The following is a 19,723-nucleotide window of genomic DNA, read 5'->3' as shown; positions in this document are numbered from 1 at the left end:
TTCCACAGCCCTGGACAGGAAAAGAAAGTTGGGTGGGGAATGCCACGTCCCTCTTCTGGAAAGCTGGGGCCCTTTCTTGGCCTCGAAGGGAAGAGGCGTCAGTGTTCCTGGGGTTTGGGTTGGGGAGCCAGATGGTGGGAGAGCTTTGCCCAACTCTGGCCAGGATGAAGCGCCCTCTCCAGCCCGTCACCGAGAACAAGCCAGCAGAAACACACACCCCACTTTTGCCAAGGGAGCATGAATGCTTCCCGGCCAGCGCACATCTTACCCCAGTGTTCCTCCTGTGAGCATTTGCTGGCTGGGCAGTCAACTACTCTACGCCGGTGATTCATGCGGGCAGCTCGCCTCCATGCTGGCAGCTCCTCCTCCAGCATCCAAGTGGGATGCTGGAGGAGAAGCTGCTAGCAGTGCAACAGCCCGGAGGAGGAGCAAGTGGCAGTGCAACAGCCCGGAGAGGGGCAGAGCTGTGGGCCGGGATGGGTGGGCTGGGGCTTCCCTCCCTCTCCACCTGAGTGGGGTTCTTGCACGGCTCCGGCCCATGGTGCATTGGTGCTCTGGAGTGCCTGACCAGATTGGGAGCCCCAAAAGAGCTGACCGCCTCCCGCGCAGCCCTCCTTCCCACCACTTTTGCCAAGGAGGTGTGGCCGTTTCCCTGACGTTTCTCCCACCCGGCTCAGCATGTCAGCAATCAGGCCATCAGCGGTGTCTCCATTCAGGCAGCTCGCCTCCCCACCGGAAGCTGCTCCTCCAGCATTCCGCCTGGAAGCAGATGCAGAGCACAGATGCGCCATGGGCTGGAGCCACACAAGAACCCCACTCAGGTGGAGAGGGAGGGAAGCCCCACCCGTCCTGGCCCATAGCCCTGCCCTTCTCTGGGTCTTTTTGCATGCGCGTCCAATGCTCTTCCCTTTGCTGGTCTTTGCACCCGCATGCGCACCAGAAACCAGAAGACTAAGTGGCTGACGCATATGCATGTGTTGGAAACAAGATTATCTTCCTGGAGTGCACATGCGCACCAGGTGGCTGCTCTTCTGGTTTTTGGTGCGCATGCCCACGTGAAGTCCAGCTGGCCGGCGCACCGGAACCCAGAAGAGCAATGGGCGATGGGTCCACATGCCCAGAGAAATAGCTCTGCATGCCACTTCTGGCACGCATGCCATAGGTTTGCTATCACAGTTCTAGGGACTTGAAAGGGGTAAAACAAGTGGATGGATCAGATTATATAGAATGTGGGAGTCATGTCAATGCCCATTTAAATAATTATTCTATGGCAGAGGAGACAGTTGGGAACACTTCTCTATCTCCATTGTGTTGCACAGAACAGACTGACATTGGTCTCCCATAATATGCAGTATCTTTTTCAATATGTTTAATAGAGAGAGCCAGAACAATTGAGGGCATGCTGTCAGCAGTTTGTTTCATTCTTTATGAACATAACTGATTAGATTTGCCTTGATTTAGACTCCAGCATTGGGACGTAGCTTCAGCAATCACTTTTCCTATAATTTTGAATCCTTTCCAGCTTGTAAAATTCAAGAAGGTGTGCATGTGAATAAATTAAGATCATCGCCTATTTTTTCAAACTTTGCCCCTCCTGGCCAATTAAATCAGCCAGAGTGGCGCAAGCTGCATAGTTAAATAAAGTAATCGTTGCTTTCTTATAGAAGGGATATATTCCCAATTTGCCTAAAGATGTATCTCAGATTGGGAAATTCATGCAGTTGTATACCAGTTGCAAACATTATATTTCTGGGACAAATTATTAAGAACGTGCCTGACAATTCCAAATGGATTTAAATGATGCAAGTAGTCCTTGAGATATGACTTACGTTCAGCAACCATTCAAATGCCATCATGGCGCAATGGTTAGAATGCAGTATTTCAGGCTAACTCTGCCCACTGCCAAGGAGTTTGATCCTGACCGGTTCAAGATTGACTCAACCTTCTATCCTTCTGAGGATAAGGAAAGTGCATCTCTGCTCGTCCTTCTGGATTGCAATTTTAACATCTGTGGTGTCATTCTGGACCACTTGGTAGTTGTAATTTGGGCACTAATATATGGTGGTTCTTTCATTCTTGTTAGGTTATGTCCAGAAAATGAAGCTGGGAGTTTATAAAGTATACAATTTATACTGAAAACTTTGCACTATTTGGACATGAGCGCTTAATAGCCTAAGGCCTGATTCTTTGCTTATGGTTCTGTGATTTAAACATGTAAATGGAAATCAAACTAAGAATAAATCAGGAAACCTTATACATACCATGCATTCCATTTACAGATGCAGTCCCATTCTTTACAATGTGTAGATTACAGTCTCATTCTTGTGACTGAATTTTCTAAGAATGGGCATTGTATTTCGTGTCAGAATGTCCTAATGATCTCCGGATTCCTTTGTACCCTAGCAGATTCAGAGTACCGAGTTTCTCAGTAAACAATGGTGTTCTTTAATAGCATCACTTTTTTTTCTGTGAATTTATAGCGGCTTTGACTTAGCAAAAAGCTGTAATTTGTTTTCATCTTTCCAGAGAGCATTCTCCTAGAAAATGTGACTTGTCAACATTCATTTTAGGGAACTCCAGGCTGGCTTGTTGTGTGTCTGTCTTTTAGAAGAAGAATCTTCCTGGGTCTTATCTCATGGCGGCGTCTTTCAGTGAGACGATGGATGGTGCAACTTGATATTGTTGTATCTTGATCTTCGGAGGTCAGACAGAATCTCTTTTAAACTTTTCATTGGTTCTTTGTACACCATTCAGATTATCCTTCTGTTCAGTCTAATATCAGTTTTCCACTTGTGACCATGTCTAGGGTGATTGGCTACAGTCCTGTGGATTTTAAACTTTTTGATATTAGCAATTGTGCTTTAGGAATATGAACTTCTGTCTAAATAGTTTTGTAGTCTTTATTCTTACAATCCTTGGTTATTACCTTCTTTCCTCCTCAGAAAACCGTCTGCTTTTCTTTCTCTTGTCATGTTCACTATACTGCACATAAAGACCCAAAATGCCTGAATATTTTCTCCATAATCAATGACTTACTATGATATTGAAAATATCTACGATACTAAGTAAAGAAAACAGCCTGCGTGAGAGATCACTAACATCCAATAATGTATTTTATTTTCTAAGGAATTCCATTTTCATTTGTTTTATTACAAGTATGTGAAGTCATACATCAAAAGCACAGTGTCTGCTGTATAGACACTGGAATAAGAATTGTGGATGTCACTACCTTATATCAGTTTCAAGTTTATTTAACAGGAAATTAGGATTTCATGGGGGTGGGGGGAAGGTGGACAGACACTAATACTTTCAGCTGCATCTGTACACTGAGGAGACAGTTGTAATTAATAAGCTAACAAGAACCTCACTTTTTTGTTTCAATTTATCTTTAAACTAAACTTGTAAAACTATCTAATGATCTTAACTAACATAAAACCTTTATTCCACATTTGCTTTCCATAGAATCTATTCATCCTTGGTCATTTGTCTGACAACTGTTATATGATTTTTTTTTTGTACATAAAAGAACAGCCGATTAAATAGCTTCTTCAAGTCTTGATGACAGCTGAATTACCTTTGTGGGCCATTCCTTTGCTGTTCATTGGAGCATTTGGTTTTTTTTTTTCCTTTTATATGAATAAACAGTGCTCCATCAGGAAGCCTGTCTCTAAAATGGATGATTTTCAATAGAAGATGCTCAGTTGCCTAGAGGTGTTACCCTGCAATTTGATTCCGTTTTTGCTGATGAGCAGAAAAAAAGCATCCGGCTTGGCCTGTACAGCTAATGAATTCAGCCTCTCTTTGTTGAATGAAGGTTCTGCTCAAAGAAAATGCCTCCACTCAGTTCATGTGATTCTTTGCCACAATGCATTCCATTTCTAAACTCACATTTCTCAAAACTTAAAAAAAAAACTTGTGAGGAACAGAAAGGAATGTTGAAAAAGTTCTTTTACACATCACCTTCTACCAACATTTCTCTGTATTTTTAGTATGATACAGTGGGTTCATTTGCCCATCACTTTAAGCCTTAATGCACCACACAAAAATTAAAATAAAGATATATTCTATCCAGTATAATGTATAATGTAATCTAAGAAACAGGCAAGAGTTCATATACTGGGGAAGACCAGGATATAACTTTGTTTAGCACACATCTTCTGAATCAGTTCTTTCATATTCTGATCTGTTCTACCATATCATGTCCAAAAAGCACATTCACTGAGAATTGCAACATTTGATGCTGTTATATGGCCACAGGATAACCCGAAATATCTATCAGATGTAAACATTTTCTCAAATGGGGGTGAATTTTTTTATGTCAAATATCCATATAAAAAATATCATTGCAAAAAGAAGAGAATAAATGGGTACAGAGAAGCAATATAAATGAATGTGGAACGATGATGGGTACTAGTTTAAAGAAAACAAGGGTGGGATATTTTTAAAAGGCAAAATCCTATGTGTACTTAGTCAGCCTTACAGCATCCAGAATTAAAGTGGTTCTGTTACTCCTCACCTGACAGTAGTTTCTGATAATACGTATAAATGGCAACTTAATTGAGACAAATCTGGTTTTTTCAAAAATGGCTATGGATCTTAGTAATAAGCTTTCTTAGATATTAGGCAATGTTTTCTTGCTTGTTTTTAATGTTTGTTAAATTATTTTGATATTAAGCATACTCCTGAAAGAATATTAATTGATACGTAGGAGTTCGGTATTAGTTAAATTTTCTCACCTGGCACCAATTCATGAATATTTGTGAGACAGATGGGCAAAAATTAAGTTGTTTATACCAGTAGGAAATGGCTAGCTGGATTCATTAGTTCACTATTTCAAATAAGAGACATATCTGCTCCTTTTATAATCTTGCTTCTGGCACAAATTACTAGGAGATTTAAGACAAGCTACTGGCTTCTAGCTGTGATACATACATCAAGATTTCAAGATTATGAGGCTGTTGTTAGTATACAACTGAAGCTGTTTAACACCAGCTTTATACCCCATATTACCTTTTTTTTTGGGGGGGGGGGGAAGCAGCTCCTAATCCAATTTAGGAAATAGGAGGAATTTGGAAAATAGGAATCTGTTCTACCAGAACTGTTTTTACTGCTGAACAGGCATGTATCACTGAATATAAAATTCATAGTGTCGAACTATTTTTCTGATACCAAACAAAATATTTCATGTTTTATATAGAAATACAACTCATGTACTAATACTTATTAAATATATATTATTTTAATATATTATATATTATTATTGAATATATTGAATATTATTTCTTTGCATTTCAGCAAATGTGTAACCCTGACACTTTAAGACCAGAAGCTAAAAGATATTTAGAGAAGTCAATAAAAATGGGGGAAAGAAATGGACTTCACCTTCCTGCAGAAGTCCAGAATGTAAGTGTAGCATAATTCAACAGTTTTTTTAAAAGGGAATAATCTTATTTGTCCAAAAATATGTGTATATTAAATTTAATTGTAATAAGTCTTATAAATAACACATTGAAATCCTTTACAAAGGTCCCCTTGGTTTCTTACTTACTCTAAGATTGCAAATTCTATTGATTAAAAGTGATAAAAAACTATTTCAAATGATATAATTTTATGTCTAACTCTTAGTTAGACTCTTCTGTTTTATATTCTTCTGAATTTAATATTTCTAAACTGTATGCAGCTTATAAAAGACTTACCTAGAAGGTATGATAAGAATATTTTGCCAGGTAGCCCTTGATATTTGCATATCTTATTGGGTGGGATTATTATATTTCCATATTTGTTTCATATCTTCTTGGTTTATTTGAACAGTGCATAGCTATAATTTCCTTTGAGTATATGTCTGGTATAGCCAACAGCAGACATTAACTTAAGACTCAATGGTGTAGATTTAAAGAATAGTCATACAATATTCCTTAAGCTAAAAGTAAGTAACTGTCTCCTTTAGCAAGATTTATGACTGATTGGTGATTTGAAGTATCCTAATTCTGTAGTGTTAAACATGACACTAATTTTTTTATTAGCTAATTGCTTCATTACTGCATTATTGACAGCTTTCTACTTATGCATATTCAAGAAAACTTACCAAAATAATAACTATAAAAATGCCAATGTATATTGGGTGATATTAAGGTCTGTTCTTCCACTGATGGAACAGCATCCATTAATGAGAAGTCTTCTTTTGCAAACCTCTTCTCAAAACTGTAATGAAAATAGGGTGGTTGGGTGGGCTTCATAGCAGATTTTATAGGCATACTGGGAATCTGTAGAAGTGTGAGATTTCTTTCCAGTATCTTTCAACTCATATACTGAAGCTATCTAACAGCAGGAATTCTCAAAAGAGGCAATGCTGATAGATAAATTGCTTTATTGAAGACAAGAAGAAAAGTAAATATATATCCATAAGATCCGAGAGAATAAGTAGCAAGCCTATAAGTGTGCCCTCAGGATATAAATCCTAGCCTTTTCTTTTTGACTCATTTTCCATCGTTTGTATTTGTCCCGTGTTTGAATAGTAGTCTCTCTAGGCTGAGAGTCATAATTTCCAGCCTTTCCAATTTCCGCCCTTATGAGATGGTAAAATATGTTGGCTGACCAGAAGTTTGCTCCTGGCTTGAGACTGTATGTAACCTGTTATCTTAAATATATGAAAGTATGGATAAATTAAGAAATACTTAATTTAAATGCATTTCTTTTAGTTGAGGACACACCATATTGACTTATGTCAAAATAATGCACTTAGAATATATAAGAGGAAATAAATGTGTAAAAAGAAATAACTTACTATTAAAAGAATACTAGGAATTTCTTTTATATAATACTTTAGTAAAGAAGTTTATCATATTTCTTTGTCTGCCTTACCCAGCTATGGTGCCATACCCAGTGCTTAAAAGATAGTGGTTTCCTTAAGTCATATAAGATCCATATTCTTATTCCCTTTAAACTGTGTTCCAAAGATGGGAAAAGAATATAAAAATAAATAAAACCAGACTATGTCCTTGAAAACAAACAATGGAAGGAGGTTGTTTACAAAGCATGTTAGCATAAAGGAAAGCATCTCTCTTTGAAACGTTAAGGCATTTGTGTCCTGTAGGAGGCTTATAACAGCTTCTTCACAGACATGCAGAACATTAGGGACAGTCTACCTTGAGAAGCACTTGTTTTGAATGGTCTCCACAACTTCAGTAATGAACAGTAACATTTTGCTTTCTATATATGGATTGACATTAAGGAAATCAAGACAATCAAGCAGAAGCTGAGTGAATTATGTATAGATTTTAGCAAAAATCTCAATGAAGATAACACATTTCTGATATTTTCTCAAAACGAACTTCGTGAGTATTTCTGTTTGCTATATATGAGATACATCTATATTTCAATAATGCCAGCATATTAGTAAACATCACAATACCAAAAGTTTTCATGCTATAATGAAATTGTTTCATATGCTGATCAACTTTAATCGGTTCGATGTGATTTTCCCTTTATTTATGTTAACCTTCCATTTTTCCCTAACTCTATAATTTTCCTTTACGGATTTTGGCTACTTGTTCCTGTGTTCTTGAAAAGGTTCTACTTTGATTTTAAATATTATATTATTTAACTCCAGAAAATAAATACCTTTTTAAATTTCTGTTGTTATCACAACACATTTAAATAGATAACTACAATTTTGTTCTTCATTAATAATAGAATAAGCATGATTACTGTAATATGGACAGTTAACTGATAAAATCATTGCTTTCTCATTGGTATGTACAGACAATTAACTTACATTTCAGAGGTAAAGTTTCTTAAATGCCTTTTGCCTGTAGAAATCTATTGGCCACTAAACATTTAAAATGATTTTTGATGATTGTTAAAAGACATGTCTGAAAAAAATGTATCGTTATATTAATCCTGTAGTGAAATGTATTTCTCAGGTGCCCTGCCTGATGATTTTATCAGTAGTTTAGAGAAGATTGAAGCTGACAAGTATAAAGTTACCTTAAAATATCCCCACTATTTTCCCGTTATGAAGAAGTGCAGTGTTCCAGATACCAGACGAAAAATGGAAACTTCTTTTAACAGCAGGTGCAGAGAGGTATGAAAAAAGTTTTCACATTCATAGATCAAAATATAATGTAAGAACTGTATTAACAAAGCTAATATATGTGTGAAGGATTATGTTAAATTCAGAAGCATATGCTTTCTAAGTTGAATGTTCCAGATTTATGTCCTATATTAATGTTATATAAAATCATCTATAATATATTTCCTGTGATAAATGCATCATCGTATATAATTACAAGTTCAAATAGGAGGAGTCTTAAAAATTATAACATAAAGATGAAACAAATCAGGATAATATGGTTAATTAATATTTGTTTAATAATTTAATTTGCAGGTAGCCCATCTCAACCACAAGGTGAATTAAGGTTGTAATTTTGTGATTTCTGAGAAAACTTTAGGAAACTTATGATTACTTGGATTGGCCATTCCAAAGTTGGAGAGAAGCACCAATTTCAGGAGAATGAAATTTAAATTTCCTGATGTCTTACCAGCTTTTGAAGATGTGTCTTAATAGTGCTTAAGACTTGTTATACTAGAAATAGCAAAAAAGGAAGGAGGAAATAAGAAAGGATTTGAAACCCTTAACCTTCATGTTTCTCAGTTGGGTCAGCCATACCAATATACTGTTTTGAGCAATGTCCTGTCCTCTACAAAAAATTCTTATCACCCATTATAAACAATTAAAAATAAATGTTTCTCCACTTGAAAAAAAGATAATGCAAGGAAGTTTTTCCTGCTTTCAATTCTGCTGTGCCAGTCTGCCACAAGTACAACATAAAAAATATCATTAAAAAAATGATACAATGAAAAATAAAACAGCAGTGTAGTATAAAAATGAAAGCACAATAGTGAGCTTTAGCTAATTCAATTTTGCATATGAACAGTTAGCTTTTGTTAATTTAATTACAAATATGAAAATACTTAAAATTGGCTGAAGTGTTACAGATTGAGAATTTGGAGCAGGATGTTCCAAATGGTGAAGCATCTTGAAATAAAATACAAGTTTCGAAATGGATAAATTCTATAGTCAAATGTATTCTTATGCATGAAAGATACTAATATGTCTTTGTCATCTTTGCATAAGTTTTGTTAGTAATTGAGTGATTTTATTTCTAGAAGCAGAATTTCATAAACATCACTGCTAATATATTTAATTACATTTGTCATATAAGCGGTCAAAAGCCTTTCCAATCTGATTTCTTCTGTATATTTTGTGACTAAATTTCTAGAAGTTTTAATGTAGGTAAATAAAATTCAAGGAATTAATTACAGGCAGAGCAATGAATGAGTAAAATAGATGGATAGGTTTGTTTGGAAAAGAAGCCTATTAAAGCAGTTATGTCACAAGAAAATGATGGTATTAGCTATTATACATTTTTAATGTGGTATGTTGATAATTCTGAAAAATCCAGGACATTATAACATTTCCCAGGACTGAGTAACATAATTAACCTAATATAAATGACAAACCAGACTAATTGATACCCACTTTATACTGAATTGATTTGATTCATTTCCTCTCTTCAGAAAGCATATTGAATGCTGTATTATTTGTATATGTACTTCTACTGCTTCCAGAATAATGCATGTAAGCAATTATTTGCTTTTTATTAAGTTAAGCCATTTTGTTCAAAGTTATCATGCTGCAGTCTTTTTTTAGAGATGTCAGAATTGGAATTGAAGCCTTTGGCATATGATCCAGGCACTCTATCACTGTTCTGAGAATCTTCCCTAAATAGTGCAAATATCCGTTATAAATTATTTATCACAAAATAAAAGGGAACTTTAAACTTTTTTAAAAACCCGTTATTTCAGATGAGAATTAAGTTTTATTACATACAAAATGTGAAGTTGCAGTTTTCAACTACGTTTGTAACATATTTGAGTTTATGATTTTAACATATTTAATGACTGAAAATAACTTTATTTTCCTAGGAAAATGCTGACATTCTTCGACAGCTTCTTCCTTTGAGGGCAAAACTAGCAGAACTTCTGGGGTATAGCACACATGCAAGTTTTGTTCTTGAAATGAACACTGCAAAAATAACAGACAACGTTATAACATTCTTAGGTCAGTTTTCATTTAACATGTAAAATATTATCAGAGTAATTTAAGCCATAGTAAAATATTTATAGTGAAAATAATGAAGCTTTTTGCCAGGGACAGGATGAATCTGAAGTATTTTTCATTTAAAATAATAATAATTGTGTATTTAGAGATAATAATTATGATAATATTGTACTAAGGAAACAACTTGATCTTTATGAAGACCAATACCAGCTTAAAGAGCTGGCAGCTGTGATTTCACATTTTTGTGTATTTAATAATGCTTGAGATTTAAGAAGAGTTATTCAAAATTGAACTCATTAATTTTAGTTTGTTAACTAGACAATTGCTAGAACATGAAGTTAATATTCCTGAATTTTACACATTATAAAACTTTCCAGCTTTATATGATTTAGAGTATGGAATCCCATTCTACCAGTTCTAAAGTAGATACTTTGAATGTAATAAAATCTTATCAAGATAATATAATTCCAAACTCGTTTGGTACAATTGATCTGCTATAATATTTGGACCAGAGTGAATTATTTTGCACAAAGCTACTCTCACTATTGGTTTCAGTGAAATTGCTTCTTCAGTATCATTCATATTAGCTTTTAATTGTGGAAGAATCAGTCAAATATTAAAGCATTTACTGCTTTTATCAATCAGTATCACTCGGCCTAGAGGGCTCAGTGCTCATAATGCTAAACGGTAATTTAATACATTTGTTTTGGGATTATATGATATACAGACCAAAACAGGAAACAACAGCACAAACAATTGGAAAATATTTTTCAAAACTCTATTTTGTTTTAGCATCCAATAATTAGGTCATGAGAAAGAAAAAAATATTTCTCTTACTCTTGAATGTAATCTAAAATGGAATGGAGCAAGCACTCAAAGTAATGTTTTTAAATTTCTGTTTTGCAGATGGTCTAAGTAATAAACTAAAACTTTTGGGTAAAGAAGAGAGAGCATTTATTTTAAATCTGAAGAAAAAGGAATGTGAAGAAATAGGTGTCGAATATGATGGAAAGATTAACGCGTGGGATCTGCATTATTATATGAATCAGACAGAAGAGCTCAAATATTCTGTAGACCAGGAGAAGCTGAAGGAGTATTTTCCTATTGAAGCAGTTACAGAAGGCTTGCTGAAAATTTACCAGCAGTTGTTGGGGCTTGTATTTGAACGAGTGGAAGATGCTCATGTTTGGCATGAGAGCATTACTCTTTACACAGTGAAGGACAGTTCAACAGGAGAAATTCTGGGGCAGTTCTATTTAGACCTGTATCCAAGGTAACACATTTTTCCCAAAGATTGCATTTGTATCTTTCTTTTTATCCAAGGAATTCTTCCAGTAGACATGATTCAAGTCTATGATTGTATTCCCAGAGTAGCCCTGTAGGATTAGACTGAAAGAGGGGGACTAGTGCAAGGGAGACTCATCCAGTGAGAAGCAGTGAAGATTTGAACAAAGGTTTTATAAGCCAATATTCCACAACTATGTTTTTCCTCATCTCTCCAACAATATGTTATTGGGTAATAATAGTAGTTTTCTAAGCATCCTGGTTATGGTACATCTCTAAGTATTACATCACACTGCTTCTGCTGATTTGATAAGTAATGTAAGTTTCAATACAGGTAGTCCTTGACTTAGAACCAGTCATTTAACAACCATTCAAAATTATCACGATCTCATAAAGGGTGCTTTACAGTGTACAAAGCAATTCCAGCTATTACACTGCCAGGTAACACAGACAGACTCTGGTCACTTTACTGCATTTCAGGCATTTGGCAATTAGATCACACTTACCCTGAGCTGCAGGGTCCCATGGTAACATGTCTGTAGATTCACTTAATGACCGTGTGATTCAGACCTTCAACCATATAATTCACTTAATGATCACTGTAAAAACACTTTAAAAATCAGATCTAAGTCTTGACTTATGATCACAACACCTTACAACTGAATGTCCAATCCCAGTTGTGGTGGTAAGTCAGGGACTGCCTGTATTGTCAGCCATTTGATAGCTGCCTGAGTGGTGATAACACAGACCTTATCTTCACCACCCTTTAAACATCTTTTTTCATCAACTTTCTCATCATTGGTAAACGTTCTACCAAGGTACACAAATTTCATCTTATTTATTTTTCCCTTAATGTTACTGAAATACGTTTTCAGACATTCCTTCTATATCTTAATCAAAATAGTTACCTTGGTCTTTAATACATTAATTTTCAAATCTGTATTTCTTGCTGCATCATACAGGCTTACTTTTGCTTCACCCATTCATTCAGCGTTCTATTTATTCTCACTGTTTGTTTGTTTGTTTGCTTGTTTATAACATTCTTATTGAATTAAGCACCCAACCTTTGGTTTTGTATTCATACAGAATATTCCATAATTCAAAGAGATTCACTTTAGCATGTTTTCTCTAAATCAACAAACATGCAGTGAATCTTCTTTCTCCCCCATTCAGCTCACGGTTCCACTTCTCCAATTTTGCTTGTCAGGTCTCATACCTTTTCAGTTAGAATTCTGCCAAATACTTTCCCAGGCTGGTTTAAGGTAATCCCTCTATAGTTTTTTCATCACTTTTGTTACCTTCCCTTTTGTATAAGGAAGCACAGATTACAGACTTCAAACACAACCATTCTATAACATTTCTCTGGTTACACTCATCACCTGCAGTCTTAATTTTTTCAAAATTCTCACAGCAGTTCTTTTCTTTTTATTGCTTTTTCTTAGATATTATTTCATCTTATATAATATCTTAGATATTATTTTTATGTTATTTTAATTCTAGTCTTAGAAAGACTAATGCTTCAAACAATAGAATTAGTGTATTATTCTAGTGTAATTGCTTTGACTTAATATAGCATACAGTTGAATCATCTTACAAAACATATTTTTTTCTCTCTTAAGAAGAGTTATACTGATTGTTTTTATGAAACTGTTTAGCTTTGAGATTTTTAAAAGATACAATGTATACGCTATTATAATGATAGAACCCCAAAAGCAAGCTCATTATGGAATTTTAGACAACTGTATTGTTCCTGACTCTTCCAGGAAAAGGATGAGTCATTCATATAGATATCAATTAAGAAGTGCCAAATGATTCACTTTCTTTCTTTGTGATGTTTTTTTTCTGTTTTTGATCTATTTTATTACTCAGAGAAGGAAAATATGGGCATGCTGCATGCTTTGGTCTCCAGCCTGGCTGCCTTCTTTCTGACAGCAGCAGAATGATGTCAGTAGCAGCTCTTGTAACTAATTTCACAAAACCAACTTTAGATCGCCCATCACTGCTGCAGCATAATGAAGTGAAAACTTACTTTCATGAGTTTGGGCATGTAATGCACCAGATATGCGCTCAAGTAAGTACTTGCTTTATTCTGAAATTCTTCTACTATGGCTATGTGGCTTGTGTGCTTAAAGGGAACAAGAAGTGAAGAATTGTGTGGCAAATTTATTCAAATGAAATATAATCAAAATAGTTTCTTCAAGCCTGATTTCATAAAAGTCACTGTGATCTTGCCAGTGATTTTTGCAAAGATACTGACTGAATTAACACATTGTTGTGAGTTACTGCTTATTTAACAGTGTTTACTAAATCTATTATTTGTTCTGTTCTTATAAGCTAAGCTCTAAATTTTGATTCTTCAGTGATGATGGTTCCCATTGTGTTAAGTCATAAGCATACATTACGGTTTAATTTGTTAACTTAGGAACTGGAGGATTAAACCTGCTTGTGCATTTGCTTAATGAGCCATTCAGAATCACCCCAGTTTGTGCTCATAAAGTCCACTCTTGATTCTGATTCATTAATACTTTAGAATGTTAAACTGCACCAGCTTGAATGTTATCTGAAAAGTCTGGTATGACCTATGGTAGGGTTGGTAAATTGGCTGACAGAGTCAATTTGTGTTGAACAAAATTTTAAGTTCCCAGATCCACAATTTACCAGAAGGTAAATGGTGATTGAACAATTTTATTTCATACGTGTGAGCCACAGTATCAGGTCAAGGGCACAACATGTTCATTGATATATTTCATAAGTGGATTGTCATAAGTTTTAAAGGGTTGAAACCGTTAAACTGATGTCTTAAACAAAGTACGTATTACCCATTGTATTGCTTATATGCATTTAAAATCCTAACCATTTACCCAAATTGCTGAATAATTGTCTCCACCCATTCTGGAGACTGCAAATACTGTAGTATGCTGGTGGATTCCATGCTACACATTTTACAGCTGATAACATAATTTATTTATCTATTTCATTCATTCATTCATTTATTCAGTGAGATTTTAGTTGAGCAAGTTAGTGAGGGCCTGGACAATGCCAAATCATTGCAGAACAAGCAGCAACAATAGAATGAAGACGCAAATATCCAGGCTATTTGGGGAAATTTGCTGCTTTCCTATTTAGGAATTGCCTGAACCATGCCTAAATGTTGAAACTATGGTAAAGAATATTGAACATTTACTTTTCAAACTATGCTACTATTTAAAGTTTATTATTTATATTAGTTCACATATATTTTTTTGTTTATATTATTGTTATCTTTCATAGACTGATTTTGCTAGGTTTAGTGGAACTAATGTGGAAACAGATTTTGTAGAAGTACCTTCACAAATGTTTGAAAACTGGGTTTGGGAAAAAGAACCTCTACAACAAATGTCCAGACACTATAAAGATGGAAGTCAGGTCCCCGATGATCTCCTTGAGAAACTAGTAGCTTCTAGACTAGCCAACACAGGTATTTCCTTATTTTTTTGTTAATTTGATTTTGATAGTTCCAAGAAAGAATGGCTATAATCTGAATCAAGCAGAATAATAAAAAATAAATTTTGTAAAATTTATCAAAAAATCTGAGAAAATGTAAGAAAAGTATCCCTCAAAAAAGAGAGAAAAGAATCCGAAAGAAATTTTTAAGTTGGAATCGTAGAAAACTTCCTTACATTGAAACAAACTTGTTCAACCTACTTCAGAATGATCAAAGGTAACTGGTAGCACCTCTAGATCAGGGATGTTAAACTCGAGGCCTGCTGGCCAGATCTGGCCCGTGGGGCACCCTGGAAACGGCAAAGGACCAGCACATGGTGCCTCTGCGAGTGAAAATGGAGCTGGGGAGGGCCATGCATGGCCCTCCTGAACTCTGTTTTCACTGGCAGAGCATTCTGGTCACTACAGGTGCTCCCAACACTAGTGACATCGAGCTGGCCATGCCCCCTGGCCACACACTCCTGCCCCCCCGAGGTCAAACACAACCCTGATGCAGCGCTTAATGAAATCAAGTTTGACAACCCTGCTCTAGATGATTACAGGGAATATTCTCTGCCTACCTTGACTTGAGATACTAGATACTGAATCCAGACCAGTTTTCGTAGTTATAGTTACAGTAGGTAAACAAAGTCTGCTGATACTCCTTTCGGTGTTCTTATTTAACTAGGTCTTCTGACTCTTCGTCAGATTGTTTTGAGCAAGGTTGATCAGTCTCTTCATACACAGCCTTCAGCTGAACCTGCTGAAGAATATGCCAAATTCTGTGAAGAAATTTTGGGTATATCTGCAACCCCCGGTATGGAAATTTAAAATGTTTATTTACCCCTTGTCAGTATTTTATCAAGAGAAGTGTGATTATGAATAAATATATAATGACATTATTTTTTAAAAGAACACAATGCTTATAAAATAGTTTAGACTGAGAAAACCTCAGAAGAAAATATTTTAAGTTTAAGGCATGCTTGGATTCAGTTCAGTGAGCTTCAAGCCACAGAACATGGCTTGAGAGAGGATACATTTCTATTTGGTCAGAGCAGATCCAAGTTAATGTGGCTGTCCAAAGTACATGGCATTCTCGTCAATACCTACATTGATTCTAACCAGTCTGAAACATAATGAGCATTTCAATAACTTAATTAAACATCTTCAGATTATTCTATGTGGTGTTTTGTTTATTTTACACAAACTCTACAGAATTATTATTTGTTTCTTTTAAGGTACAAATATGCCAGCTACCTTTGGTCACTTGGCAAGTGGGTATGATGGCCAATATTATGGATACCTATGGAGTGAGGTGTTTTCTATGGATATTTTTTACAGTTGCTTTAAATGTGAAGGAATAATGAATCCCAAGGTAAGGAAAATAGTTTTATTCTTTGTTATCCTTTTCCGTCACCTGTTCCTAAGTATAGGAGGACAACATGATAGCAGAAAGAAATTAACAAAACATATTTTGCCCCTTTCAAGATTGAATCTAGCTTGTTTAATATAAAATAGCTAAAGACAATCTTGGCATTTTTATTAAAGCCATGAATTTTGCTGCTATGTTTGTTTCAGGGCCTTACTTTTATAACAAATCATAAAGTTTATATTGAGATATTTTAATATTTGCTTAAAATTTAATATGCTTTACTATATTTATTGGTTTAATTGTGAGAGCTGCTCAGTCCTGATGAAGTATATTGTTACATAAACATCAATCGGTCGTGTAAGTAATACTAATAAAATATCTTTATTAGCTTTATTAGCTTCTTTATGTATAATGCCAGATGGAAAATAACTGGAACAGAACTGAAGATTTAAAAGTTTGGACAGATGAGAAAGAGGAAATGTTGAAGGAAAATAATTGAGGAATAATAGACTGATCTTGAAAGATTTATTGAAGAGCAGGAAGGACTAGATTCTACTAATACAGTATATGAGGCAGTAAGTGAATTCTATTACCACCAGAAAAGCAGAAGGTGTCATGAAGAATTAGATCTAATGTTTGGTTTAGCTAAAAGAGGAGTAACAAGGTCATAGTTATGAGTAAAACTATACTGCTAATTTGCAAAGAGCCTTAATATCAGCGATGTATTGAAAAACCAGGAAAAGGGCCATTATAATAATATAACTACTTCATGTCCAGCTGTCTTCATACAGCTTAAATATGAATTGAATTTTACCAGTTATATGGAACCTTATCTTTATCCCCGGTAGATGCCTCCAGGAATATTCAAGACTGGTATGAAAAGATATATAAAATGGGTTAGTTTTGGGCAATGGTTTCTCTTCAAGCTTGTTTCAGTTTAGTTTCTGAACATTTCATTACCAGAATTGATAAATCAGCAGCAGGATTTTCTTGTCCTATTCCCTTTTAGCTTATATATGACTTGTGTGCCACTGGAAAACAAGACATATAAAGTTAAAAAAGAAGAGGACAAAAAAATCATGCTGATCAGTTACCTAGTCTGCTAATGAAATGTTCAGAAACTAAAATGAAACTAGCGTGGAAAGCAAACCCCTGCCAAAATCTAAAAACAGAACAACAAGTATTTTCCATTATTTCAATGGATTAGACTTCAGAGGAAGGTAGATAACAGCAAAATATCATGTGAAAGCAATTCCCAAGGTTTTAGATGAATAGAAGAACACTTTCCTATATACATGTTTGTATATGTAAAGTTGAATGATATTGGGAATGCAATGGAGATGTACAATAGTACATCTATAAGAAAACAAAATGAGACCCATTAGCTTCCTTGTTATGCCCCATCCCTTCATGAAAGACTATAATTGGGTAGTAAAGACTTCTGCTTAATACATAGATTAGTATAGTTGACTACAGTGACAAAGCCCTTATCTTAGCTATTAATGCTTCAACATAGGTAATAGCAATAACACTTATACAGTGCTTTACAGCCCTCTCTAAGCGGTTTACAGAGTCAGCATATTTCCCCCAACAATCTGGGTCTTCATTTTACTGATCTCGGAAGGATGGAAGGCTGTGTCAATTTTGAGTTGGTGAGATTTGAACTGCCAAATTGCAGTCAGCCGGCAGTCAGCAGAAGTAGCTTGCAGTACTGCACTCTAACCACTGTGCCACCACATGGCTCATCATGTTAATGTGTGGGTTTCTGGGATAGAAACTACCACATGCCCAACCACAAAAATAGGACCCAGTACATGTAAGCATATCATGCTTCCTTCTTCCACATAACATGTTATGGTTAAAACTATCAGCTGGCAAAGATGGATAAATTATACACTGCCAATAAGAAGATAAAAATCTGCCTTAGAAAAGCATGGATGTCTATGAAATTTAATACTGTTAAATCTGTTAGTTTTTTAGGTGCCATAGATAGTTTTAGATTTTTTTTTATTGGAACAATCCATGACTATGAAAACTATGAAAACATACCAGAGCAAAACAACCTTGTGAAAGGATTATAGAAAGCAGAGCATATTCCTATAACTATGTAACAGAGAACCTTGGGGAAGTAGAGGCCGGGATTGACTGAGTGCCAGGTAAATTTTTGTAATAAACGATCAGGAGAGATTTCTGCACACTGTGAACTCTGCTAAGAGCAGATTACCATATATAAAACTTGGCCATGAAATGAGACTGTGATAAAAAATATTCATATGTTCCTCTCAGAAAGCCCAGAAGATCCATTGATCTTCTTTGTCATTATAAAATGCTTTTAAAAGATTTTCTTGTCACATGGAAACTTATGAGCATGGGTGACTTCATCACGTCCGTGTCAGTCATGTAGTAGAATGACATTCTGGATTGCACTTAAAAAAAAAAAAACGCTTGTGGCAACACAAATATAGTCATGAGGGAGCTACAAACTGTTGCCATGTAGGCAGATTTCCTTTAATTTTTTGTGAATTTAGAAAGTTTATTTAAACATTAAACATTAACCTACTCGTTTTATTTTTATTGTTTTAGGCTGGAATGAAATACAAAAATCTTATCTTGAAGCCTGGAGGCTCATTAGATGGGATGGACATGCTCCAAAACTTTTTAGGTCGTAAGCCAAACCAAAAAGCATTTTTATTGAGTAAAGGATTATGTGCTTAGTTACATAATCCTCCTGAGTTTTTTGGCAAAAGACATCACCTAGGAGACCATCTTAAAATACTATCATGAAAATTAAAAAAGACACTTTGTTAGGGAAAGTCTACTTGAGGTTTTAAATGTTTTTATTACCAGTTTTCAAAATTGATAATTCTCATTTTCATCTCCTGATAATTCTCATTTTCATCTCCTGATAATTCTCATTTTCATCTCCTTCATACAGAATCATGATACAGTATTTTTTTTTACTTGCTAGCAATATTTGTGCACTGTGTTGAATCAAAAGAAAAGTATTGTTGCAATTTTACATGGTAGGTGTGTTAAATTAAAGCCATAACATTAAGCTTTTTGTACATTTTTAGATTTGAATAGCAAAATAATCACTACATTTCAGCCTTCTTAACAAATTTTATCAAAATATTTTATTCTCTTTTTGAACTCTAAAGAACCCTATTCCAGTGTCCCTGAAGGACTCATCAAATCCTGGCATACTTGATTATTTTCTATGGAACAGGGGTCAAATTCACAGAAACAACTTCCAAAATGTTTCTTTTTTCAATTACGATCTGATCAGAAGTACAGAATCCAAAGATATTGTTTTAAAACAAACATACTGGGAGGAGAAATAGATGCTTTTCCAGAGTTGAAACTGGCACATAACTTTGGGTTCAATTTCTAAGCCTGGGATATTTTCCTCCTCACACACTACTATTCCAATGTAAAGAAATTTCTTTTTGATGTAATACATGTTCCTCATGGGAGCTGAAGCC

At 35.1% G+C, this 19,723-nt stretch overlaps 1 protein-coding gene across 1 annotated transcript in view; it reads left to right on the top strand.

The window, feature by feature from the left end:
* NLN (neurolysin) overlaps nt 1–19,296 on the top strand; it is a 30,187-nt gene extending 10,891 nt beyond the window's left edge. Inside the window, exons 4-13 of the mRNA XM_026717345.2 lie at nt 5,296–5,403; nt 7,232–7,334; nt 7,923–8,083; nt 9,988–10,123; nt 11,030–11,396; nt 13,277–13,478; nt 14,678–14,864; nt 15,558–15,686; nt 16,108–16,244; nt 18,825–19,296. Of these exons, the coding sequence (XP_026573130.2) occupies nt 5,296–5,403; nt 7,232–7,334; nt 7,923–8,083; nt 9,988–10,123; nt 11,030–11,396; nt 13,277–13,478; nt 14,678–14,864; nt 15,558–15,686; nt 16,108–16,244; nt 18,825–18,956 (1,662 nt within the window). The 3' untranslated portion in view covers nt 18,957–19,296. The remainder of the gene's footprint in view (nt 1–5,295; nt 5,404–7,231; nt 7,335–7,922; nt 8,084–9,987; nt 10,124–11,029; nt 11,397–13,276; nt 13,479–14,677; nt 14,865–15,557; nt 15,687–16,107; nt 16,245–18,824) is intronic.
* Nucleotides 19,297–19,723: the final 427 nt, after the last annotated feature.

Source organism: Pseudonaja textilis, chromosome 2 (genome assembly GCF_049901715.1).
Source record: "Pseudonaja textilis isolate UNSWEBS1 chromosome 2, rPseTex1.2, whole genome shotgun sequence".
Lineage (NCBI taxonomy): Eukaryota > Metazoa > Chordata > Lepidosauria > Squamata > Elapidae > Pseudonaja > Pseudonaja textilis.
This window is presented reverse-complemented; position numbering and strand designations above follow the sequence as displayed.